Raw genomic sequence first — 27,873 nt, 5'->3', positions numbered from 1 at the left:
AATTATGATTTAGTCAAAATTGATGTGAAGCAAAGACAAAACATGTAACAATATTGATTGAAGTGTGAACATAATGAGCTTCTAATGCTAATTGATCAATACAATTATCATGCCAAATATTTTCCAACTAACCTCCAAATAGAATGAAGTTACCTATCTACCACACATCAATTTTGTTCGAAAGATTAAGAGTATGTCTGCGAGTTGGTTTTTGGACGGTAATAGAGGGAAAGAAAAAGACTTGAGAACTATGAAATACATTTGTGGTATGGCTCTAAAGTTTTCCTTCCCCCTTCTTTCCTCTTTAAAACCCAACTCGCAAACATATCCTTAGGTTTTAGTCAAATATCAAAGATTCGATTCGTGTGATCGACATTTTATTTGGGACGCAATAACAACATTTAAGGCCACAAAAAGCATGCTTGAATTCAATATTTCAATCTTAATTGCAATCAAATATGCACAATATTAGAAGAATGAAACAAGAATGAAGTGCTAAATATATGTAAAAACCTCAATGCTTCAATATATATACAAAGATTCATTGATTCAGAAACTTGAAATTAAACTATTGTATGCTATTTTATTAAACTTTCTTAAGATTTATACACTGCCACCAATAAGCATATGATTTATATGAGTGATAAGTACTAACTAGAACAATTACATTCATAGAAGAAAAAAGAAGAACAAAGTAGAAGAATAATGTTCTTGTTTCTTTGACAATGCTCATAGGTGTTTTCCCAAGCATTCCTCAGATATTGCATCTTTGACACATAACAAAACCTGATAATGATTATGCAACAAAACACAAGAATCATAATAAAAAGGAATAGTAAAAGGTTAAATCACTCAACTGATTTTTTACCAACAGAATAGTAATTGAGATACCATCTCACAAATTTCTTCAAACCACTTTGAAGATCTGTTATAGGCTTATAACCAAGTTCTCTTTGAGCATAGCTAATATTTGCATGAGTAAATTGCACATCACCATTTCTTGGTAACTTCATTATGTTCCTCTCGGCCTTAACCTTCAAAAGCCTTTCCAAAATGGTTACGAGATCGGAAACTGGCACGGGCGAAGTGTTGCCTAAATTGAATACCCTTAATTGAGCCGGAGCACGCTTCTTACCACCACTACCTGTACTCTTCTCTGCAGTATCCAATGCTCCCAAACACCCCCTCACAATGTCATCAATGTAAGTAAAGTCCCTCGCGACCGTGCCATGATTCGCAGCTTCGAATATAGATATCGATTTCCCTTTCAAAATATCCTTTGTGAAGAAAAAGTATGCCATATCAGGCCTACCCCAAGGTCCATAGACAGTAAAAAACCTCAACCCTGTTAATGAAAGTCCATATATATGATTATACGTATGCGCGATTTCTTCGCCTGCTTTCTTCGTAGCAGCATACAAACTAGCAGGTTGATCAGTCCTATCCCTTTCCGAAAATGGCACTTTTGTGTTCAATCCATAAACTGAACTAGATGAAGCCCAAACAATAGCAGGTTGAGGATTCACAGATTTACAAATCTCAAGCAAATTAACAAAACCAGCAATGTTACTATGCACATATGATCCAGGATTTTCCATAGCATACCTCACACCAGCTTGTGCAGCCAAATGCATAACATGAGTAAAAGGCACAACCTCAAATAGCTTTCTTAGCAATGCTGCATCATTGATATCCCCTTCAACAATAAACACGCCGCTGCGTTCCAAAAGCGCTTGGCGCGCGCGTTTAAGCGAAGGATCATAATAGTCATTGAAATTATCAAGGCCTAAAACACCATCACCTCTTCTTTTAAGCGCGGCCGAGACATGTGTTCCTACGAAACCCGCAGCGCCTGTTACCAACACAGATACCCCATTAGGAGACCTTATCCTTGCAGAGGAACGTACCCTTTTCTCCCATGTTGCACCACCATAAGTATAAGTCCTAAGGGACCTTCTAGACAAATCTGTAGGAAGAGATGCAGAGTATGATGATGGAGCTTTGAAGAAGAATATGTAGATAATACCAATAAACACTAAGGACCAAAATGTGAGTTTTGCTATAGATGAATGCAAACGTGACCTATGCATATAAGAACTTTTCTCCATCTTGAACTTCCCTGGTGTAGAAGGAATAATGCTATCCATGCTTTCAAACACTTTCTTGATATCTATTTTTTTTGGTTTTTAGCTTAAGAAACAATGCATTATAGAATGATGTTGAAGATAAGGAAAGTAAAAGGGTAGCAAAAAAAAGTGATTTTTGGTTGGCAATGTTCTTTTTTCACCTCTTTATCATGAATATATATATATATATATATAAGAGGATCTTATTGTTTCTTGAAGGTAAGGGTTGGTGGTGTTAATAGTACTATTCCACTTTTTTTGGGTTTATGGTTTCAAAGACAGAAAATAGTTCAACATTTTATCATGATATATGAAAAAAAGAGAGACACAATCTTAACTGGCTTGAACAATTTAAGGTAAATTTAATGAACTAATGTTTTGTTTCATGTTACTGTGTTTCATTTTGTTATTGCAAGTTGGTGAGTAAAAGAACTCTGTTATTTGTCCTTAGTGTCTAAAAAAGATGCTAATTTGATTGGTTGGAAGACCTTAAATTTGGGAGTTCCAAGAATTTATATAACCCATTTTTGTGTGGGGGAAAATTTGTTATCATATGGGGTTGAGAGTTCAAGGTTTCTGATTTGAGGAACATATTCACTACATTTATGCAATGGATAGGATTTTTAGGCCTTTGGATTAAGGGATATTTTGTGGCTTTGTTCCTAACTTTTTATCTTCAAATTTAATATCATAGGACCCATCTTCTTCACCCCATGTGTATGATTTTTGATTGGTCGAAAAAAATTATATTTAAGTTAAAAGTTTAATTTTTAAGTATTTTTGTAATTAATCGTAACGCATGATACATGGAGTGGCACAATATTGTAGGATAGAAGATGTGGTCTCAATATCAATGGTTCAATTCTTGGAAGTGACACTCGATAGGATGAACAAACACGACTGAAAGTGATTAATACAAGGTTTTGGTATGAATTCACGTTTATTTAACTCATATTGTACCCCTTATAATATGACACTAGTGATTTAGAATTATGGAGTAAAATGTTTAAGAGACAAGTTAGCATGGATAATTAAAATGAAAGATGGCTACATTATGTTAAAAATAATGCTCATTCTTTGGGATATGTTACTAGAAGTTGAAATTGAATTATAACCCATTTTGATTGATGCATAAAACACTCCAAGTATAGAAGATAGATCCAATTTATGGAATCTACTAGTAGCATTTGTGTTGTCATTGTCTCTTACTTTCACTTTTATGCAATGTTCCCTAATGATCATGGTAGACGCATGATATACTTTAATGGACACAATCAAACAATAAGGTACATTTAAAGCATAAAATAATCCTAACAATCTATATAATCTTATATTATAATCATGAGTTTTCTTATCATCCACATTAAATGCCTCATTTAATTTCTTCATTACCCACCACATTTTTATTAGTTGTCAATTTGCATTCACAAGACCATATAATGACCCTCAATCATATGAAAAAAAAAGAAATATATATGCATCGATAATGTACAACTTTTTACACTGTCACTATATTATCCACATTCATATTTAATCATCGATTCATCTAAAAAATTAATATAAATAAATGGTGAATAATGTATTAATTGTATATAAACTTTTACATTACCAATATATCAATATATAGATATTACATTATAACAAAAATCCATCAACTTTATGACAAACCCTCCACTTTTCTAATGTTGATGACAATTTGCCTCAATATTTTTTTATTATATATAGGCAATGAACATAATATACTTTGGCAATTAGCATCACACATTATAAGCTATTCTTTTTAGCATCACACATTAGAACTTAGAAGTGTATTTCTTCCATATGAATATGTAAAAACATAGAGAGAAAAAGTGATATGGGTGAATTCAAATCCCTTATATATATTATATAAAAAGATAAAAAGGGATAAAAGTATGAAATATAAAAGGGAAATAGAGAGAGAAAATGCATTGAATTAAACAAACTTGAAAATGAAGGGAAAAAACATATCCCTAAGAATACTTATGGTATAATTTAAGTTAGGTGAGAAAAGTATCATGTGCGCATGTACATGTAGAGATTAGTGTAGAACTCCAATGCTCAAGATTGCTTCATTCACAAGACCTTTGAGATTTCAAGACAAATATTGAAGAACATAGAAATACTCAACAAAAATAAAAATGCATAATCAATTTGTACCCCACATGTTTTATTACTATCATCTTTGTTACTCTAATTATTCCTAACATTTAAAAAACTACTATATCAACCCATCATGCATCTAAATAGTCATCAATAATTGATATTTTGAATCACTTGCTAAACAACCTAAACTCTGGATAAAGAAATATGTACTGATAATGTATGAATTTTATACATTGTAATCGTATTATCTATCATTTATGTTTTATCAACATTGACTCTTCAAAAAAAAAGTAATACAATCTCTTCAAAAACAAACTACTCAAAAAAATGACAAAAAGGTGGTTAGTGACACTTTTGTTTACCTATGAATGATTATGATGGAAACCTTATGAGACAATCTCTTCCCATGTGCATTTGTATTAAATAAAATGCAAAAAAAAACAATAAAAAGAAGGATACTTCTGTTATGGGTTTTCTTCCATGGAGAACAAAAAATAAATAAAAAATTTTGTCATAATTTCACATCTAACCTTAGTGGACTTTGTGTAAAATATTTAACACATGATCACATGCATGTCTTTAAATTCCCACATGGGGGTGCTGATTTGATAAATTTAACTGAAATGGTCACATGTATTGAAGCTTATGAAATTTCATCTCTCAAGATTCAATACATCAAAAAGCAAAGATTGGTGTAAAAAATCCTGATACATCATGCATGTACGTGGTTCAGTTGGATAACAGTTTGTCACTTTTTACATTAATTTTATAAGACATTCATCATGACGAACTCAGTACGTGATACCCGATATGGCACTTGAAGCATCATCTTCATTCTTGAACAAAAGTGTTTTGGACCCGGAAACTTGATAGGAAACTACAGCTTGTTAGTCACACTACATGTACAAGTCATATAGGGATGCAATTCTAAATCATAGAAAACTACATTTAATTTCGACGGAACAAGAACCTATCTCAGTTACCACTATGTTCAACCGAGACTCCAAAGTGCTCTATCCGACTCCAAAGTACAAAAAGTTTGGTTTGTTTGCAAGTTGGGTTTTGGAGGGGAAAGAAAAGATAGGGAAAACTTCTGAGTTATCATTAATCGGAATTTCCATTTCACCGAGAGCCAAAGGAGCTTCCATAAGCGAAGCGTTTCGAGTACGGACTAATAAGTGATCAAAGCAACCTCATCTGCAGCATGCAGGTGTGAAGTGACACGGATAACTCCGGTGTAGTAGAAAAATATAATCAAGAATATAAGATAGAAGCAACATGTTTAAACTTGACAAAGCTTCTACTCAAAGATAATGCAAGGCCGATTTTCGTCTTCGAAGGAAAACAATCCATTGGAGGAACTCCATCAGTTATGTAGCTGAAATATGTTGAACATAAAATAGACCAATTTAGAGACTTGGACTAGCAATCATGATAGCAGGTCAAATTCTCCAATATAAGAAATAGCAAGGCCAATTTACTCTGGTTCATAGTTTTTAATATGGTATTCGACACAAGTTATACTTCAAAGTTCGTAATGACTTAATTATATATAATCCGGACCAAGACAACGCTAAGGTTGTTGCTTAATGGCTATGAGATCACAGGTTCAAATCCTGGAAATAGCTTCCAACAGTTACATGTTTGGTTGTTTTATCCTCTTCCACATGTAGTCCAAGGGTTCTTAAGGTACCAAGCATGTAATGAGAAAACCATCAAATAAGGATCCACAAAGTATTTTCTAAGATAATGAAATCAAAGGTATCATACAGTTCAGAGTCAATGAAACTGACATTGTTGTTTAAATTAACATTTCCAATCACAAAGTTGGACATAGAAAAAGTTTATGATCGATCTAAACACAGTAACAATCTTGTTAGCCGATTCTGACAAGTGGAACTTTACTCTACTAGATTGAGTCATATTGGTTATTGCATGTATCAGTTGTTTGCCTTAATGTTGTTTTGTTTTATTTTATACTTTTTGTTGAATAAATGATTGGTTAGGTTATATATATGTATATGTATATGTATATGTATATGTATATGTATATGTGTGTGTGGGTAAGTGTTTTATGTGTTTGGAAGCAACCATATTTTTAAATTTTGGTCTACAACCACGATAGATATTGATATGTCGAAATTTTAAGAGTAGCTGAAATTGCATAGCAAGTATAATTGTGGTCGTACGTTCATTGTTATCCAAAATTAAAAGGTTTTCAAAGTTTTAGAACTTTGGGAACGGGCATGTTGATAAAGTTTTGTTTTTCATTCATTTTCTTCTTTTTCTGATTTATGGTTCTCTTAATAGAAATGTTGGTGGAACTTGTTATTTAAACATATAATTTAAGTTTAATTGTAGATGAAATATTATTTTCATATTAATTGATTGTATACTTAATACTTCCTTCAATTGGACCAATTCTTAACATGACTTAGGATTCTTCCTTCAAAACATTTAACAAAAATACAAAATAAAAATCCTTTCCACAAACCCAACTCAAAGCCCAATCATAATATCTAGTGTAGTAACTAGAGCCACCACTACTACAATTTTCAACTACCATTCCCACAACTCCTCCTCCACCATCTATGGAGTCTCTTCCTTCACTTCACCACCACCACCACCAACTTCCATGTTCTTCATTCCACTACTATTCCCCTTCTCCAACACCATCTTCATCTTCACCTCTATTTCTCTCACCACCTATTTCATTGCAATCCTCACCCTCCATTAGGGCTTCACCTTCACCTTCTCTTCCTTTATCATATGACCCTCCTATGCAAAACCCAGAACCCAAATCTCCTCAGATTCTTAACCCTCTTCCCAAAGTTTCAACCTTTCAGCAAAATCATGAAGACCCAGAATCTGAAACTGCTCAAATTCTTAACTCTCTCCCCAAAGTTTCAACCTTTGAGCAAAATAATCAAGACCCAGAATCTGAAACTGCTCAAATTCTTAACTCTCTCCCCAAAGTTTCAACCTTTGAGCAAAATAATCAAGACCCAGAATCTGAAACTGCTCAAATTCTTAACTCTCTCCCCAAAGTTTCAACCTTTGAGCAAAATAATCAAGACCCAGAATCTGAAACTGCTCAAATTCTTAACTCTCTTCCCAAAGTTTCAACCTTTGATCAGAATAATGAAGACCCAGAATCTGAAACTGTTCAGTTTTTCAATAAAGTCCCCTCCTTTGCAACTATAACAGCAGCATCAGTGTTTCTGTTTCTGGGTTTTTGTCAAAATAGGTTTACCAACAAGTCATTAACTGCACTATCGTCAATAGTTTCAATTCAAGCATTGGAAGATGATGATGAAATCAACCTTGAAGAGTTTCAAGGGAGAAAATCAGATGATATTCAAACCATTCTACACTTGAAGCTCAAGGAGAAAGTCCCCATTGTGCATAGTTTCAAGAAAACTAAAACTGATGATGATGAAGCATGGCAAGTGTTGAAAGCTCAGGTTTCTAGTTGTAGTGTGGAATTGGAGTTGGTAAAGGTTGGATTTGAAGAAATATTGGAGAAAAAAGAACATGGTTGTAACCAAGCTTATTATGATTGTGTACTTGAGTACTTGGAAATGATTGATGAATGTAAGAGTTTGTTGAAGGGTATTAAGTTTGCAATGAATAGATGTGAAAGGGAAAATAGAGATGTAAAGAATCATTTGAGATTCTTTAACAAAGTGGTTGATCGTATAAGGTTATTGGAGGGAGATATGATTGGTGCACTGAAGCATTTCCAAGAGCTTGAAAAGGAGTAAGAGTGATTTGTTCAAAGGCACAACACAGCTCTTGAACTTCTTTTACGATGTGTTTGTCAGTTGAGTTTTGGAGGGGAATGAAAGGAAATAGAAGGCTTCAGAGTCATTTCATTTGTATATTTCATGTCTCTCAAGCCTTTCTTTCCCTTCATTTTCTCTCCAAAACTCGATTTGCAAAGAGACTCTTAATTATTTTGTTTAGGATTCAACATTGGAAATAAATAAAAAGTAAGGAAAAGTTCTCCTATGTTGTTCACTAAGGTAGGTAGTTGTGTCCTTTTAAAGTTTTGGTTTAGTTTTCTATGATCTTTTAGTATAAAATGTTGATTTATGTAGAGGAATTAAAGCTTGTTTGGATGAAGGAATGAACTGAGTCTCAAGCATTTGTAAATGTAGCTAGTAAGTAGTAAGTGAAAATGTCACATATGTAGTGATTATTTGTCTCAGAAGTTTTAATAATGATCCTAGCATCATTGTTTCATTCCTTCTGGTTTAAGATGTTATTTGTGATTAAAATTTTGAGAATTGAACTTTCCCAATGTTGGTCAATGTCAATTTTCCAATCATCATCTACATTGATGTATGTTGTTGTAATTGGTTTAACTTAAAAGACTAGAAATATTGCAACTATCAGAGACTTGTATAGGGACTATATGGATAATCATGAACACCATTGAATTTAACAATGTGGCAATACAAAATTCCACAGGCAAGTGTTATTGCAAATTCATAAAAATCATCACTCTTACTTTGATCAATGTTTGCTTCAATGAGAATGCTAAGAAGCCACAATTTAATCATTCCTTATTCAAGCAAAGGAGATTTCTCTTGAAAAAGATCCCCTGTATATTCCCATCTATGCAAATCACAACCCAAAATCACAAGTTCTAAATGAGTAAGAAACTAAAAAAATCTAGAGAAGTTCTTTGGCTGCAGCAATAACAGCTTCTTTAGTGATACCAAATTCTTTGTATATTCTTCCAGCTGGAGCACTAGCTCCAAAACCATCAATGCCTATTGCTTTTCCCTTGCTTCCAACAATTTTGGCCCACCCGAAAGTTGATCCTGCCTCGATGCTAACTCTAGCTGATACAGAAGCAGGTAGAACACTCTCCTTGTAAGCATCGGATTGCTCATCGAAAAGTTCCCAGGAAACGAAGGAAACAACTCTAACAGCTTTCCCTTCCTTTCTTAGATCGTCGGCAGCTTGGGCAGCAATTTCCAACTCGGAACCAGTTCCAATCAAAATGACATCAGGCTTGTTACCTGATGAGTTGTCTGAAATGGTGTATCCACCCTTTTCAACTCCTTCAATAGAAGTTCCGGGAAGATTGGGCAATTTTTGTCGAGAAAGTGCGAGGATAGAGGGTCTCTTCCTGTTAAGGACAGCAACTTTGTATGCTCCAGCAGTTTCATTACCATCGGCAGGACGAAGCATCAAAATATTTGGCATTGCCCGGAAGCTTGCCAAGTGCTCTATTGGCTGATGGGTTGGACCATCCTCTCCAAGTCCTATTGAATCATGGGTCATAACGTAAATAACTCCAGCCTCGGAAAGGGCAGAAAGTCTTATGGCGCCTCTCATGTAGTCGGTGAAAACAAAGAAAGTTGCACAGTAAGGAATCAGTCCAGGGCTGTGAAGAGCAATGCCATTGCAGATTGCTCCCATTCCATGTTCTCTGACACCAAATCTAACATTACGCTCTTCTGGAGTATCCTTTTGGAAGTTCCCAAACGCCTTCAACAAGGTCATGTTGGAAGATGCAAGATCCGCACTGCCTCCAAGCAGACCAGGAAGAACCTTTGCAAGGGCATTAAGGTTATGCTGAGACAAATTTCTGGTGGCATCGGCTGGGCTCTCTGGAGTATATGTCTGAAAATTGATATCAAATAGGAAGAATGATCAATGTTCCAGAAATAATTCCTTGAAATCAAGTTGCCTTTGTTAATTGAATAATTTTTTGAATCCGTAAGATAGTAGGTGAAAATTTGGTAGTAAATTTTAAAAAATATAAATACAGATCACGAAACTTGTTGAAATCAGAATCATGATATATTTTGGATAGTGCATCACAAAAATCTGAAGGAGTTACATACAATGACAAATCATGAACAACCTATAAGGTAGGAGTGTTACGCACCGGAAGTTCTTTCTCCCAACCAGCAGGTAATTCGCCACTAATAATGGACTTCAGAACTGCAGCATCGTCTTCGTATTTCTTTTCATATTCCGCAAACTTAGCATTCCACTCGGTTTCAAGTGCAGCACCCTCGGGAATGTGGCGACTCCAATGCCTGGGGATCAACAAAGCAATTCGCTTTTAGGATTATATAAATATAAACATAAGGATAGTAAACAAAGAAATCTCTAATCCCATCATTCATACTTTTTGACTTCCTCGGGCACCTGGAAAGGCTCATGTGGCCATCCAAGGTTCTTCCTTGTGGCATCAACTTCTTTTGCACCAAGTGCACTTCCATGCACACTGTAGGAGTTAGACTTGTTCGGAGAACCATAACCGATTGTTGTTGTTACCTGTGAAATTAATAAGTTCATCAGACGATTGACCAGCATTAACACTGGATGAACTAATACTATACAGGTGAAGTGAGTATAATCAAGTCTTTTAACAAAGCAATCAAGTTAGTGGCATTAACTTAAAAGAATCCCATTATGTTTCACGATTAAAATATTAAAATGTCAAATCCAAAGTGCATGATAAATTCAGCTACTATTACGATCACATGTTAGAAATCTGTGATCAATTTTCGCTGTAAAATATAACCTTTATGAGTGTGGGCTTGTCTTTGACGGCTTTTGCTTCCTTAATGGCAGCACGAATATCATCATAGCCATTGTTTCCATTCTTTACCCAAATAACATGCCACCCTAGTCCCTCGAAACGACTATCAACGCTCTCAGTAAATGCAATCTCTGTGTCACCGTCAATTGAAATGTGATTGTCATCATAAAAAGCTATTAGCTTCCCCAGTCCCCAATGCCCGGCAAGTGAACATGCTTCATTTGCAATCCCCTCCATTTGACAACCATCACCAAGTATAGCATATCTGGAGAAAACAAATGCCATTAGCGAAAATGCGTTTCCATCAAGTGATTAAGTGTTTATGATCAAAATTTTCAGAAGGGAGAGGAAAGATGCATAAGATTTAGTTAATTTACGTGTAATGATCAATTATCTCGTTGTCCGGCTTGTTAAATCTAGCAGCTAAGTGCTTCTCGGCTAGGGCCAAACCAACAGCATTGGCAATACCCTGACCAAGTGGTCCTGAAAGAAAGCAAGAGTAGATGGGTTAACAAAAAAAGTAAAAGAAAAGGCTTAATGAAAGTTAAAAGAGCTTTTTTCTTCGTATATATAATCGTGAGTTACAACTGACCTGTTGTCACTTCAACTCCAGGGGTCTCAAAGTTCTCCGGGTGTCCGGGGGTTTTGCTACTCCATTGGCGGAATTCCTTCAAATCTTCTTCCTATAACAGAACAAAAACACAAAAAACTCAATTCAGTAATACTCCATGGTCAAGTTTTACACGTTATACATAATTCCGTAATAGTTCACATGAACTTCTGGACAGGACCATGCACAGATAAAAATAAAACAAAAGGTCCGTGATGCAAAAATGTTACAACAACAAGTAAAAATGAACTACCAAAGATGCAGAACTAAACAGTAACATTGTGCAGAGTATACTTTAATTTATTAAATTATCATCCAATCATCACTATAAATGTGACTTTAAGGTAGCTTAATATTTTTTTGTTATAAGTGAATTAAAAATAATTTATGACGCCAAAGAATTATTGGCCGAGTGGCGGACTAGGTAGCTTTCTTCGAGACTTTTCGTGGCACAGCCAGAGTTGTGCAAACAGACTATCAATCATGAAATTCCCCGGACAAAATAGTCCAGATCAATGTATCATAGTTTAACCAATTGACGTGACTCTAGACTCATAATGTAGTAAACGTGATCCTCGAGAGACAAATATTTTCAATTTCAAGGATATAGCAATACATAATTTGTTGATAATATACATAACTTTTAGATTCACAATGCATCAAAACAAAATTCACACACAAAGGCACAAAGTAAATAAATAACATAAAAGCCATATCATAGTCCATATAAATTCGACAAGTTTTACATTAACACAACCTTCACCTTTTATCCGAACTTCGGATCGGATAAACTTCAAGCACAGTTAAAAGAACATAAAACAGATTAAAAAAAATGTAAAAGAAACAAATTCAATAATTCGTCACTAACTTTAACACTATCATAACCAGCAAGGTGAAGCAAAGCATATTGAAGCATACAACCATGACCAGCAGATAAAACAAATCGATCACGATTAAACCATTTAGGGTTCTTAGGATTATATTTCATCACTTCATCATACAATATATGACCCATTGGAGCACACCCCATTGGAAGACCAGGGTGACCAGAATTCGCCTTCTCCACCGCATCAATCGCAAGGAACCGGATCGAGTTCACTGACTTATCAACCAATGTTGTTGTTCCCTCGGTGGTGGGTGCGGCGGTGGAGGCTGTGATGGTGCGGCGGCGGAGGGAGGAGGAGGAAGAAAGAGAGGATTTTGAGGAGAACCCATGATTGGTGGGGATGGAGAGAGAGAAGGAAGAGGGTTTGGGGGAGGTGGGTTTGATGAAGAAGAGAGATTGGGAGAGAGAGAGAGAGGAAGTGGAAGCCATTGAAGAGAGAGAATAAGAGAAGGTGGAGAAAATGGGGAGTGAGAAAATGGGTTTTAAAATGTAGAGAGAGAAAGAGAGAGTTGTTGAGATTGGTGTTGACACAAACACGTGGGGTTAGGTAGAGAGGGAATGAGTGAAATAATGGTCATGTTTTTATGTTTTCGAGTTAAAAGTCGGGCTATTAGATTTAAATTGATATAATCTAATAGATAATTTTTTTATCGACAATTGTTAGTTGTTAATATGTTAGTATTTTTTATTGAAAATGAGACTCCACCCTCAACCTCTTTCAACCTTACCATCAAACAATTTTGTAATTTTTTTTTGTTAATGGTGGGACTCGAACGCATAACCTCATACACTTTATTCCTTAATTCCCTCTTCACTATCAATCCATCATATGATAATTTTAATATCATAATTTTGTTTGTATATTTTACTTTTATATTAAATTTTTATTAACTTGATATTAATTATAAGGTGATGTGAATGTGAACAATTGATTAATATTAAAATATTGTTCTTAAATATAACATAAATATTATAACTATACATGTAAAATTTTAAATGTTTCATATTGCAAAAAAATGATTATTTTAAAAGTTCAAAAATCCTTCTAACATTGTTTCTTTAAAAAAACTATTGAAAAGTGAATTTAAAAAAATAATTTTAAAAGTGTTTTTTTTTAAAAGGTGATTTTAAAAAGTTTTATTAGAAAGTCTTCAAAATGTTTTTATCCTAATAAAAAAATATTAACTGGAATAGATATTCATTCAATTCATTAAAATGGATTAATAGATAAATTACAATTTAATTATCAAATTTAGATATGGATGAATTGAATAATTTAAAACATGAATTTATATGAATTAGTGGATATTAATCTAAATGTCATCAATTTGTCACTCATATGTCAACTATATGGTGGAATACTCTTAATTATTATTCCAAACAAAAAAGGCATATCCAACTTAAATTCTATTTCACCTTGCATCTCTTTATTTATTTTAATTTGGTTTTCGATGTGTATTAAATGATATTATCTTAATACAATTGTATTTAAATTTTATATTGACTAAATATAAGCATAATCTTAAACATTGAAAGTTTTGGAATTGACAAGATGCTTAGTAAAAAAAGTAAGTATCATATTTCAAAGTAAAAAATATATAAATTATTTTCTAATATTTTTTTTTGAGTATCCACACATTAAAAAAACTTAGAGTAAAGCTTTTTCAGGAAAAATACTATATTCCTGGATTTATAAGTTACATTAACTAATTGACATAATTAAAAAATTTATGTAACGGAGTGATTATTCTCAAACTTATGAAAAGTATATTAAAATTCTAAAATTACTACAATTTAATTTTTTTTTATCAATTTCTATCACTAATTTAATTAGTATTTCATTAATCATTATTACCATCATAACATAATGATTCAACTATTATTATAGAAAAGTATAATAGTTTATGGAAGTGTGAAGGTAATTATAAATATAAATTAAAACATTAATATGAATAGATATTTGATATAAAGTAATTAATATTGGCTACATATTGTAAAATGTATAAATAAACTTTCTAAATTTTAATGAAAATATGTCTTCATTAGAAAATTAAGCATTTTTTTTTGGTATTATGTTTCAAATAGCATACATGTAAGTATAAAGAAGGTTGTTATGGATCATAGAGGGGTTCTTCAAGAGTGTATAACCTATGATTTGAATGACAAGGTTTAAAATGTATCAAATTATGGACCAAGGTATCTATCTTGGTTATTTTGATTTCAGGTTGTTATGTATTTTGTATATGGATTTAATATGTATATACTGACAGTGTAAATGTTTTTTATACTATTAGTAAATCTCAACATTCATATGTTAATTAGTATTGACTTTCAAACAAAAGTATTACAAATCAATGGGTGATGATACGTCAACAGTGTAAAAACTTTATACTGTTAGTGCATAGATTTTAAACTCTTTGGATATATGGTTCATATCTATTTCATTGTAAACATTGCTTTCACAAATAGAAAACTGTTGCATCAAAAGTTATGTCAATACATAAAATTAAAAATAAATCCTATAAAAATAACCAAAATCAACCTGTTAAAAGTCAGTGTTATAAGAACTAGACTAGATTAGACAGTCTAATGGCTGACTATATTTAAAAATGGTTATAGTTTACAGTCTTAATTGAATGAGAGGTTTGACTGCTTTGAACTGAAGAAATTCCAGTTTGATCGTGTTAAACCAGAATAACCTAGGAATTGAATCGAACGAATGACTTAAAATAAAAAATGAAACACTGCTCAAATGTTTTGTTTTACTTCAATCCAAAAAAGACGGAGAGACATTACTTCAATATAATTATACATAATTATTAATTATATAATATTTTGTATTTATATAAAATTATATATTTATAAATAAAAATTATTAATTATATATAAAATTACTCAATTCAACCAACCGATTTAACCATTTATACCTAATACAAAACCTCTTTCAATTTAATATCTCACTCAATTTTTACAATAAATAAGTGATATTATAAATAAGGAAGAGACTAAGAAACAAGTTAAAGCAAAAAACCAAAAGTAAAGTAATAGTATAGAAAGATGTGCACAACAAATAGTTTTAAAATAAAGAAAATAATGATTGGTTTTTGTTTGATGGATACAAGAATTCTACTTTATAAATGAAAGATGATATCCACCTAACTTTGGTTGAAAAACATAATAATTGTATTAAAAGTGGAAGCAACATTTTCAATGAATTTAATCAAACATTTAGGGACCTTTAATGATTACTTCTTAACCTGCATGCAATAAAGAAATGTAGATCATAAGCACCATCATTTTTCTGAAAAATCGTATAACATTCATTTGTATTATTTTTTTAAAGAATATTAGACATTAATAATAGATGATGAATCGGCAGTATATAAAACTTGTTATTATCGGATACATTTTTTGTCTGAAAAGATTGAGAGAATGACTTACCCATTGTTTTTTTACAGATTGAGAGAAGGATAACTAGGATGGCTAGACCAGCAAACACACCTACAATAATTGCAACTGACTTCCCCACTTGGTCATCATGGGAAGGACCTACACACAAAACACCAAGTTGAAGAAAAAGCAATCATAAATAAAGAAATATTGACTCATATATTATTTGGATTTGTCTCCATAATATATAATATTTTGTTTAACTTAATTGCATTTATCATATTTTTTGTTTAAAAGATTATACTTATTTTGTATGCAGGGGTGATCATTGTAATGAAAGTGTATAAAAATTATGGGAGGTTTGTGTAGGTGTAAAAAAGTGAGGGTAATTTGTGTAATTTCACTAAAACTAATGAGATATCAGTGTAATTTACTCTAAATATTAGTATACTCGTAGTTGTGAAGACTCCAAAAACCTTACTATCTATTGCAGAAGTTATGTCGTGAGGTGATTTCGAACTCTTTATGATCTCCATTATGGATGTGGATCCAAATTTAGACCATTTACTCTATTTTTAATTGTCAACTAAGAGAATGGACATTATGTAAAAGAAATTATATATTCTATTATTTTTTTATGGGAGGGGACCTACTTACTCTAAGAGTAAGTGTAAAAAACTTAATCCACATCATAATTACTAATTCTTGAGAAATCTAATGGTTTAGATATACTTACTCATTTTAAATCATTCAATTTTTCAAGAAAAACTATGTCTGCACTTTAAGTGAAGAATATAGAACTTTTCATAGTTGTGGATTAAAAGTTTGTTCTGATATTCCATTCAATCTTTTAACAGAAATTGTTGCTTTATGCCAAAAATGCTTCTGAATGGATAGGCAGAGAATATAGAATGTGATACTAAGTTATAGGAATGAATATATTGTCCTAAATAAAGCATAAAAACATATATGCTCTAAGTGCTTTAATACATAAAAGATTATAGTACCATTACATTTCATTTGCTCATTATTCTTTTTCTCTTATCATTTTTCTACTTAGGGTGTCATTTATGGCATAACTGTAAGCAATGATTCAAATTGCAGACTGAATCTGTTAATGTGACCGTAATATTGTGGTTGCAGTGATCACCGCAATAATATCACACTGCAATTATTAATTGTTGTATGATGCCGAATCACAATAATTCGGCCACATTGGACCGTATTTGGGTCGCTTCAAGCCACATCAAAAAATATTTTTTAATTATAAAATAATTCATACCCCAACGACGGCTAACCACATCGTAACGGACGCAATGACGGTAACTGTTACCACACTGCAAATTAAAATACTAACCAAGCTTAATTATACTGAAAACAATCCTAGCATTTCTTGCTTTACTTGCTCCTCTCACCCAAGAATTGAATTTGTTTAGTCAAGTGTCATACTCAAATTCTCAATTATATGTATCCTTTTTCAATTATATGCAACACTTTAAAGAAGAAAGGACATTTGAAGAAGGATTAATTTGTTGCCTTTGGGTAATAAAATGTTCTCAAATCTGTTTCCGAGTTGAGTTTTGAAGGAAAAATAATGGAAAGAAAGGCTCGAGAGTCATCTGATGGCTCTTCAAGCCTTCACTTTTCCTTCATTTGTTTTCAAAATCCAACTCACAAACAGATTTTTACGAAAAAAAATATCGAGAATGAAATGAACCTGATTCATCATAGTAGCCAGAAGCCCAATACCTAGCATAACATTGTCCTAAGAACACATCAACTGCTGCTGCTGAACCACACAAACTTTTCAGCTTTCCAACAGCATCTGCAATGCAAGAAGAGCAATCTAATACTGTTAAATCTCCAAAGCATTGTGCAAATCCTTGAACCAACCCTGAACTACTAACTCTAAATCCATTAGCCGATTCCAAATCGGCTAGAACATCGTCTCTTCGCCTAAAGAACTCTGTATCAGTACTCGCAGTATTACTACATTTCTTGTACCTAATGCTAGTATCAACTTTGCCTAAGAAATCATCAAAATGTTCATATCTTATATAGCAACCATCAAGTTGCAAATAAGCTCCAAGTGTGTAGGGACAAACCAAACCTATTTGGCTAACCAATCTTGCAACACATTTTGAGCAATCAATCGGCTGCAAATCGCCGCGACATTGGTATAAGCCGAAAATGCTCCCTTCTGATGCTGCTGAGCTATCATTTCCAATAGCAAAAGTGTTATATATAGTTTGTGAAGATGAAGTAATAAGTGAAGATAGAAAAGAGTTAAGGTTGGTTTCAAAGGGTGAGTTAAGTTGGTATTTTTCTTGAGAGCACCCTGCATAGATGAAGATATTGGCTCTTGTAGGGTAACCATGGATACTGAGAAATGAAGAAAAAGGAAATAATAGAGAAGAGATTATTAAAGTTAAGATGATTCTGTGAGTAGAGTGTAGTTGAATGTGAATAGAGTTCATGGTTTGTTTTGGTGTTTGTTGATTGAAGCATTTTTTCTATAGTGAAAAACCTCATGGACACACTTTTGTTACGAATCGAGATCACCTGTCCCAAGATTTGGTGTCCCATTGTGTACTAGTTTTATTAAAAAATGTCAACTAGTTAAGAAAAAAATCATAAAAGATAAAAAAAATTGATTACTCATTGTAATCTAATTGACTAGGGATATGGAAATATGATTTTTGTTGAGATATGGAGATAAAAAATTTTTGGACATGTGATCTTTGTTTATTTGGTACATGTTTTATCTGAAAAGTGTGTACCATATGTGATTAGTTAGAAAAATACTTAATTATTAAAATTTTAATTTAAATATATTTTTTAACCAATCACAAATGAATAATACATAGATGATATACTTTTTGGGATAAAAGATATGTTCTTTTATCTTCATGGACATGTATTCCTTATTGTAAAAACATTTTCTTCTACTCCATCTTTTAGTGTTAGTTTTACTATAGTAGAAATAATAGTTGAATATGGAAGGAAATAGATCATAAATAAAAATAATATAAATTTACAAAATAATAATTAGACTATATCTTTGATGGTTAAAAGGTTAGATTTTTATACATAGTAAAACTTCACTACCATATATGAAGTATAGGCTAAGTATTAGATAAAATAAAATAAATCCAAATGTAAAATGTTTGATTTTTTATAATAATACTTATTAAGTGAGATAGTCACGTTATCTCACAAAAATGTATAATTACGGGAATAAAAAAATGTAAATTGTCGGTTAATAGAAAATTAAAAAAGAGAAGAGATCCACTTAATCTTCAATCTGATTATCAATACTAGGAAAATCGAATAGGTTGACTATGAATTAGTTTTGCATCCGGTTTCATTTCTTACTCCTATACTGCACCTTTACACGATCATGCCCCCTTCATTACTCCACTCTCTTCTTCTTCTTCTTCTCTACTGAACCATTTTCATAACCAAATCCAAAGGATCTGACACATTTTCAACCGAATCTAAATGGCTGATACTGTTCTTGATATTCAGGAATCGGGTTGGGAGGAATTGCGTAAAGAAGCAAGGAAGATCGAGGGTGACATTGATGTTAAACTCTCTTCCTATGCAAAACTCGGCACTCGATTCACCCAACGAGGTTTTCTTATGATTTCCCTTTTTTTAACCTTGTTTTGTTTCTGGGTTTGTCTGATTCTCGTGAATTGTTAGAAGAATTTGTAGTGTTTGAGATTTTGTGATGTTTGTTTGTTTATATATGAGTTCAAATTGGAATTCATGAATGATCAGTTATAGGATCCATATTCATTCTTAGTAGATTGTAGTTCAGAAGTGGAAAGTGATATAATTGATGGTGGGGCAATTCTAAATAAGAATGGGTGTGCTAGTTCACGAGGCTCCCACCTGGTGGGATCCGGGGAAGATAGATGTACACAGTTTTATCTCGTAAACAGAGATGTTTGGATTTGAACTCATGACCTCGTAGTCAGTAATCAACAACCGTACTGTTGCGCTAAACTTACTCTCTGTTGGGGCAATTCTAAAAACACCCAAAAATCACAACAGACCTGGATGGATAATCCATCACCGTAGATAGCCAGACAGATGATTCATCTGTCACGGTAGATAGCCAGACGGATGATTCATCTGTCACTGTAGATAGCTAGGCGGATGGTAACCATCCGTCTGGATGTGAGAACAGGTTGATTGGGTGTTGATAAAATTGCTTTTGATGTGATAATGAGATCTGCACTGTGTAGATCATACCTGGGGACTGTTAGCAACTACATATATTCAAAAGCGTAGTTACCAAATTACTTCAACATGTCTATATATAACCAGTCCTAAGCTCGACTGTTAGGTAGTCGATAACTAATGTAAAACTCTGTGGAATCTTTATGAGGACTTCAGCATGTCTATACATTGATATTTCTGCTAAATGAGTAACATGATAGGATAGAAAATAAATTCAATATTGTTCCACTTGCGGTTAGGCACTTTTTCTCGTTAGCTCCTTCAGGCATGCTGCAACCTTTTTCTTGCCTGCTATATTTTAGAGACCTATTTATATCTGATCAAGTTTTAGCATCGATTTAAGTTGTAGATAAGATATTGACTGCTTCGATAGTTCTATGCGATTTAGTCATAGATTTTACCCTTTTGGATGTGTGGGTGCATATTTATAAAAGACCAATTTCTGGTATTTATGGTGGTGTCTGACAAGCAACCAAAATATTTGTTTTGTAATATTTTCTTACGACAACAATCATGTCTTAGTCCACTAGGTGGTGTCTGACAATATATTGATCTCTAAATCTTGATTAACCGTTTCACCTACGACTTTTCTTGGCCCCTATTCCTCAAGATTGGTCTAGAAACGGCCTCCTCCATGATCAAACCACCTAAAGCGTGATTCGACAATCTTTTCTACAATAAAATCTATTCCAACTTTCATCCTAATGAGTTCCTAGGTAGTCGATCACACGCGACAAACCGTGGTTGCGGACATTGTCGGCTTTCCCTGTGACGAAACAGCGTATAGCGGTGTGGTTAGCCGTCGAGCCCATCGCGGGTTGATTAGCAGCAGAGTCGTGCTCCAGAACTCGCTGCAGAACCCGCTCCAACATGATTGAACCCTAATTTTAATGGGAAATGTCCTTTTTGTCCTTATTTTTTAATACTCATTATTCACACATTTCCTCCATGTTTTGCCAATGTCTCCTATGAGAAAACTATTCTCAGCCTTACACAACAACAATAAAACAGAATACACCAGAAATTGTTACAGTCCCCATATAAGTATAGCAGAAACAATTAAATAACTGCTACATAACTGTATTACCATATAACTGCCCTATTAGTCTATTGCACAATTAAATTGCTCTTACATAATTGTTTGTTTTTTGGGGTTAGATATTGCATAACTTTTCTAAACCAATTATGCCCTATTATTATTCTGGTTTGTTATTTTCTAATTTATTTTAGTGTACACAAGCAACATTTTAGGCTTGTTGCATACACTATCCAAAATCTGGCCCACATCTTGACTTTGGGTTTAACAGTTGCGAGGATAAATATTACAATTTTGGTTAAATATATGGTGTTGGTAGTTACTTTTTTGGTTCTGTTACATATACATAAGCTTAAGTATCCAAAGTATTAAAAGGAGTACGTGTTTGATTTCCAACTTAATTACATCTTTGAATTAGATTATTTTGTGCTAATAAAAATTAATCAAAATGCTGGGAGAGGATGTTTAGCAGAAAAGCTGTCTGTGTAAAAAATAAGCTAAACCAAGCTTGCAGCAATAATATCAATTCATTTTATGATTAAATCTTTTAACATGCCAGTTCTCGACATTTATTCTGATGTACCTTTTCTCATCAGGTTATGTGGATAGCGGGTCACCACCTCTTGCGTCCAGTAGGTCATGGAAGTCTATGGAAATGGAAATCCAATCCTTGCTTGAGAAATTACTGGACATAAATGATTCAATGAGTAGATGTGCTACATCTGCTGCACCAGCTACTTCTGTTAATCAAAAGTTGGCTAGGCACAGAGACATTCTTCATGAGTTCACCCAGGTATGTTTTGTGTCTCACTTCTATTTCATGGATGTAGTTTCAATCAGAAATAAGAATGAATCTCTGACATTGTCTACATTGAAAACAACATCATGATAAACTATTACAGTGGTAAGTATAGTTTATTTTGCTCGACACAATTCTTTGTTTGGTAGACGAATGGATGTATGGGCAGATTTTAATAAATTCTTAATTTTATATCTTCTTATATGCAATGGAACATAGTTAGCCAGTACTCGGTAGGTTCACTTGGGTATGTGGTTTGTCAATTTTCACATTAATTTTATGAAACCTTCTTTATGATGAAGATGAACCTGATACGTGGTAAGGTGAATTCAATATATGTGGGATGTATGGTAATTGAGAGAATTATGTAACTACAATGAAATATGAACCTTGGGAGAACTATACCACACAAGCAAGCTATTCTGGTGGGATGATATCTTCAAATAGTCAACCCTAATACTATTCATTACACACAGGAATTTCACACAATACAGCAAAATAATTTTCCGTCCCAGAGATTTATGTTTCATACAGAGTATTCTCTGTCCCTGAACTCACAAATAACAACACATATGTCACACCACTGCAGCCTATATTCCTAATAGGTATACATAATTGCCCATTACTGCAATCATAGCAGTTATTACAACCTATGAAGGACTGATACCGATATGAGTATGCCAATACACATATTCTTGAAAATTCAGAATATATTTACGTTTGGGATATGAGTATGCTGATGCACTAAAATTCAGAAAATATAATGAAATTGTTATGAAATTGCTAAATACAAAATGCAAATCATATTATCGTAAGAAATTATTGCTCAATGCCCACAAATAGGAATAATATTGATCCTGTTCAATTCATTGTCAACATTATGCATATGGATTTTTTCTTCCTTCTCTGTGCAATACACATGCTATCTTTTTTCTCTCACTGCAAGTTCACTTGGTAGATTAAATGTTATGTTTCTCTCTTCTACTTAATTGATTGTGTTTTATGCTTTTCTCTTATTTTCTCCTTAAAATGCTCTTGTATGGTAGTCTGAGTATGTGGGAGGTATCGGGACAACATTTTAAGAGTATTCAGAAAATATCGGATTTATAATTTATTATATTCATAAAAAAATACGATACTCTATGGATATGTATCAACGAAGTATCAGTATCGGATACATATCGGATACGGATACATGAAAGATATTGAAGTTCAATGCTTCATATATTACATCACATATCACTAGTTTCAAACACTACTTTCCTAATATATCCCTGATAGATTCTGAAGGATAGATTCATCCTCCCAAGTTGCATCTTCCTCTAGTTGGCATTCCTCTTCCTTGGACCAAAAACTGTATTGTTTCACCTTAATTTTTCAAATTTTCTGGTACCCAAAATTGTTTCTGGCTGCACCACATCACCGCATTGAAGATCTGAACCAGCAGACAATTCTGGTTCATGCCCTTCAATTTTCACCATAGTTGAAAGCAATAGACATTTCTTTCCAACCCATAAGTATCTTGCCTGATATGAGTACGGATACAACATATTTCGAGAAAATATAACATACATTATCTATATATATTTAAGTTAATGTATATGCAAATTAAAATTAATATTTCATGATAAAATATAACAAGATTACATTCAATGCTCCATTAATTAGAGAAAATTAATAATTTGAAATGAGATATTTTATTTAGATTCGTTAAAGTAAGTTAATAATTAATTTGACACTAAGCCTCTTGCATGATAAATACATGTAAAAATTTACAAGGCAAATAAGTGGGACAGCTATTCTATGTTCCTATCATAGGGCTGATTACAATGTAACCAATATGCTCAATGAGGATACAGTGAACAGGTGTTAATTCTAATGAGAACATTGATGTATTGAATTGAAGATTGCTATCTAAATTTCTTTTGTTCTAATAAGTTTATTTTTAACATCTTTCCCTTTTGAATGTAATATTTTTCAGGAATTTAGGCGTATAAAGGGGAACATGAACTCAATGAGGGAGCATGCAGAGCTTTTGACTTCAGTCAGGGATGACATTAGTGAATATAAGGCGAGTCTTGTGCATGACCCGAATTTAATCATATAATTGTTTTGTAACTGCCTGATTTAAGTTACCATCTTCTAGCAGACATCTGGTACTACGTCACCAAGGATGCAGTTATTACGCGAGAGAGCAAACATCCATGGAAGTATATCTCATGTAAGTCTAAATTCCACTCGTGTTTTTTCATTTGTTCTAATTAAGTTCTTAAGTATATTTTGTATAGACAAGATTTCATTTTCCTGAATGTATAGCTAGGACTGATGGTCTTGAATAGTTTTTGTATGCTAATTATGTGTGTATCCATGTAAGTCATTACAATTTGGTTCTGATTGAAGAAACATCAAAAGAGCCTTCCCCTCAACAAATACCAAAATGAAGATCTGCCAACTAAAGTAGTCAAAACCAAGAAGTTTTGGCCTTGGGCTTCATTCAAAGTAAAGTGTGCTATGCCTTGGCATTCCCAGAGAGTCACAAGGGAACTACTCCCAGGACCTCAGGCCTTTATAGAAATCAAGAAAGTCATATTTAACCATTAATTTTGCGTTATTTTTAGTACCAGAGTAGAAGTTTCTTTTGATTGCAACCACTGATAAAACCATGCAGCCACTGCATGACCGATGACTCACTTCTTCACCACCTTTTGAACCACCACACCCCAGGATCAAAGCGATCCAGATTAGGACTCAGTTTCATTCCCCACATACTCTCGCCTTTATTCAATTTTCAGCCTCCTTGCCAAACCAACCACCTCTTCATTGTTGTCCAGTGTGCCACACAATGAGAACACCCGTTGTTATTAATTTTTGTATTAGCTTAAGTTTTTTACTATTTTAATTATGTTTTATTTGGGCTAGTCTGACTTTTTGAATTTGTTTTAAATGAAGCTTTTGGGCAGAGAAGAAGAAATCTAAGCCTAAATTGTCAAAGATGTCTAGATTAGATGAGTGGGATATTGAAGGGGAGAGATAATTTGTAAATTTACTAGTTTGCTTAGGTACAAATTAACATTCTTTAAATGGATAGAGGGGTTAAAACTTTTGAATTTTAAGTTTTAGGAACTAAATTTGATAAAGTTTATCTATGGAAGAACTTTGAAAGACCAAAGTTGATTTTTCCATTTGCTCTGTACATTAATGATTTCTCTTTAATAGATTTTTCTGCTTAGTGCTTATATCAAAACTTCATGGATTGTATTGTATGTAGAAACTTGGATCTTTTCGGGTGTTATTAAACATGAATCTATTACCCATTATTTGAGGACTCTTGATTTCAATTTCACTTCCCTTTCCCAGATTGATGATGTGATTAGTCAGGCTCAGGCAACAAGAGCTGTGTTGGGTTCTCAGAAGGCATTGTTTGGTGATGTTCAAGGAAAAGTAAAGGTTCTCAGTGACAAGTTCCCCATTATTCGTAGCCTGCTTGGTATGTTCTTAAGTAGTATTTATCTTTGTATATATTCTATAAGGTGAGAGGTTTAATTTAGAGGATAAAGTGTAGGTAGTAGTAACCCTTAATGTGAAAATCAAATTGGAATCAACAATGGTCATCATATATTATCCAGGTGCATGTATTTTATAAAATTAGAGGGTGAGCCTTAGAGTAATGGTAAGGTTGTTTGCCTTATGAACCTAGAGGTCATGGATTCAAATCCTGAAAACCGTCTCTTCGCTTGCGCGGATATGGTTCTATACCGCATCCTGCAAGTGGGAGCTTTGTGCACTGGGCTGCCCTTTTTATGTAATTTATAAAATGGAAACATTATTTTCTTCTAGAAGATTCAAATCATGTGTTCACATCTTTGTCCATTACTTTGCTCTTTCAGGTTCCATAAGAAGGAAAAGATCAAGGGATACCCTTATTCTGTCAGCTGTTATTGCTGCTTGTACCTTGTTTCTAATCATTTATTGGCTCTCAAAGTAACAAAGAAATTATAGTCAATGGTGATTTTATCAATTGAATTTCTATGCTTCTTTACCTTATATATTCATGTCTATAATGATAGAAGGATTTAGTTTCAATCCATTTGTTTATGACCCTTAATATGCATCTATAAACACAGCACTTAATTTTTTTATTTTTCTTGAAATTCTAACCTACTCTTAATACATATAGATTGATTCTCTTAGCTTTTTCTGAGTAGATTTTGATTTTCTGCTTCATTGCTTCTTATGTCAAAGTTGATTTATCAATATACATAGTGATAATTTATCAAGTTTTTTAGTTACTGAGTTATTTCTGATGATAAATATTGCAAGTTTATTAGGTATAATCAAACAGTTAATAAACCACATATGAATTAGGTAAAATCTAATCCGGGTATTAGTATGTTTAATCATTGGCTCCGTGTACGAGACTTTCATCTAATATGGTGTAAGGAAGATAAATATATGTAAAGTTACTCTCGTAAGTGAATAGATTGTTTCTAGGATTTGATTGTTATGTGAATTATGTTCCAAGTGTCTAATCCTCGGCAGTTGGAACCAAACAACAATATCAAATTATAGCATGATAGAATAGCATAAAAGATGGTAAATTACATTTTACCCTACACTTTACAACCTATTTTTTTGGTACTTTCAAGTGTATTTTTTTAACTTTTTGGTATTATCAAGTGTCGTTCTTAGTAATCGAACCCTCAATTTTGGAAATTCAATAGTATCTTATACCAGTAAAAGAGTATTGATATGGTAGTAGAATTTTAAATTAGTTTCCAAATCGATCTTTGATAACAATGTGTCAATACTACAATTGAACATGTCGTCATTTAACATCATCACTTAGAACTAAAACTAATGAACTAGAACCTAAAAATTAAATTACATTAACTAAATTAGATAATGTTTAGGTAAAAAAACATGTTAAACATAAATATACATTTTATTAACTCCCGAACTCAGAATTCCTGTTTAAAGACTATAATTATCTGAATTAAGACATCAAGAAATTTTTTTAATTTTAAATTCAAAACTGAAATATTTACTCCATCGTTATGTATCTTTTCATGTTTTAAATATTATGTTTTTCAAATTCAATATTTATATTCTATTTATAGTCATGTCTTATTTATTACTCATGTTTTTCATTTTATTTCTTCATTTCTCTTTAATTTAGTTTTCATTTTTTATTAAAAAAATTGTTTTAGTTAAATTGTATTGAATTTTATATTATTTAGTAATTTATTAAATTACATGTATGTTTTAAATATTAAAAGATATATGAAACAAAAAGTATATTAATTAAAAAATTAAAGTAAATCTAAGTTTTTTTTAACTGAAATAAAAATGAGAAACAAAGTTGTGCATTCGTAATACAAAGTTTTTTATCACATTAGTTATTCTTGAAAATTATTATTTGGTATCCTCATAAATATTCCATTGAACTAAAATTTACCCCATATGGTGATCATTTAAGTTTTCAATGACTTATTTGATAATCATTTTCTTTAAGGACTAAGTTAATGTTTATTGTGTCATTAAAGAATCAATATAACATTTTACTTTTCATTATTCAAAATAAGTGAAAATCAAGTTAGCTATAATATTATTTTCTTTTCATATATAGTTATTTTTATGTTTCTTTAACTTAAGCAAAAATGAACTTTAGTCAATAGTGTGGGCATCTTTGGTTGAGTCTTCTATGAAAGTGGTTGAGAGTTGAATATTATTGTTAAATTCTCTCTAATAATAAGCTTTACATAATTTCTAATATAAATAAATTTTTACTTTTGGGTTATCTTCCCTAACTTTACATGTAGGGGTAATTTACCCTTATCTATACTTTTCTTCACACACAAAATAGAACTTAAAAATGACTATTATTTAAATCATGAATAAAAAAGTGTACACACATGTATAAATAGATTTCTAAACAAGTATATTTAAAATACTTATTGAAATACTAAATAACAAACCATCAAATCAAAGAAAATAAAGTATGTTTTTCAATTTTCATATTAAAAAACATTGATCTAAAAATATATTCATTAGAGAATATTAATTTTATTATTATTTGGTCACACATA

The 27,873-nt window shown here is 32.5% G+C and overlaps 5 protein-coding genes across 8 annotated transcripts; 2 read left to right on the top strand and 3 right to left on the bottom strand.

The window, feature by feature from the left end:
• On the bottom strand, positions 558-2,207 carry LOC109360343 (UDP-glucuronate 4-epimerase 3-like). Its single transcript, XM_019605155.1, has one exon. The coding sequence runs from the start codon at positions 2,145-2,147 to the stop codon at positions 849-851; it is 1,299 nt and encodes a 432-aa protein (XP_019460700.1). The 5' UTR covers positions 2,148-2,207; the 3' UTR covers positions 558-848.
• LOC109360344 lies at positions 6,745-26,076 on the top strand. 3 transcript variants are annotated; one of them, XR_002109162.1, is made up of 2 exons: positions 6,745-8,069; positions 26,066-26,076. XR_002109162.1 is itself a non-coding variant. In XM_019605156.1 (2 exons), exon 1 carries the CDS (start codon positions 6,842-6,844, stop codon positions 8,012-8,014), a length of 1,173 nt encoding a protein of 390 aa, XP_019460701.1. In that variant the 5' UTR covers positions 6,746-6,841; the 3' UTR covers positions 8,015-8,058; positions 8,284-8,457. The 3 variants fall into 3 exon arrangements, 1 of the variants encoding a protein (XP_019460701.1); XR_002109161.1 differs by lacking the exon at positions 26,066-26,076 and adding an exon at positions 8,244-8,457 and having other exon boundaries at positions 6,746-8,069; XM_019605156.1 differs by lacking the exon at positions 26,066-26,076 and adding an exon at positions 8,284-8,457 and having other exon boundaries at positions 6,746-8,058.
• LOC109360342 (transketolase, chloroplastic-like) lies at positions 8,665-12,769 on the bottom strand. Its single transcript, XM_019605154.1, has 7 exons — positions 12,297-12,769; positions 11,411-11,501; positions 11,196-11,301; positions 10,801-11,083; positions 10,402-10,550; positions 10,156-10,309; positions 8,665-9,887 (listed from the first exon to the last, which is right to left on the bottom strand). Exons 1-7 carry the CDS (start codon positions 12,741-12,743, stop codon positions 8,928-8,930), a joined length of 2,190 nt encoding a protein of 729 aa, XP_019460699.1. The 5' UTR covers positions 12,744-12,769; the 3' UTR covers positions 8,665-8,927.
• Positions 15,567-18,181, bottom strand: LOC109359949 (cysteine-rich repeat secretory protein 15-like). The gene is made up of 3 exons (XM_019604640.1): positions 17,422-18,181; positions 15,756-15,863; positions 15,567-15,571 (listed from the first exon to the last, which is right to left on the bottom strand). Exons 1-3 carry the CDS (start codon positions 18,179-18,181, stop codon positions 15,567-15,569), a joined length of 873 nt encoding a protein of 290 aa, XP_019460185.1.
• LOC109360345 (Golgi SNAP receptor complex member 1-2-like) lies at positions 19,052-25,926 on the top strand. Of its 2 annotated transcripts, none has more exons than XM_019605157.1 (6): positions 19,052-19,338; positions 21,585-21,781; positions 23,769-23,858; positions 23,934-24,008; positions 25,145-25,274; positions 25,675-25,926. In XM_019605157.1, exons 1-6 carry the CDS (start codon positions 19,206-19,208, stop codon positions 25,770-25,772), a joined length of 723 nt encoding a protein of 240 aa, XP_019460702.1. In that variant the 5' UTR covers positions 19,052-19,205; the 3' UTR covers positions 25,773-25,926. The 2 variants fall into 2 exon arrangements, with proteins under 2 accessions (XP_019460702.1, XP_019460704.1); XM_019605159.1 differs by having other exon boundaries at positions 19,206-19,338; positions 23,937-24,008.

This window comes from Lupinus angustifolius, chromosome LG11, assembly GCF_001865875.1.
Source record: "Lupinus angustifolius cultivar Tanjil chromosome LG11, LupAngTanjil_v1.0, whole genome shotgun sequence".
In the NCBI taxonomy this organism is placed as follows: domain Eukaryota; kingdom Viridiplantae; phylum Streptophyta; class Magnoliopsida; order Fabales; family Fabaceae; genus Lupinus; species Lupinus angustifolius.
The sequence above is the reverse complement of the archived record's forward strand: the minus strand, read 5'-3'. Positions and strand labels throughout refer to the sequence as shown.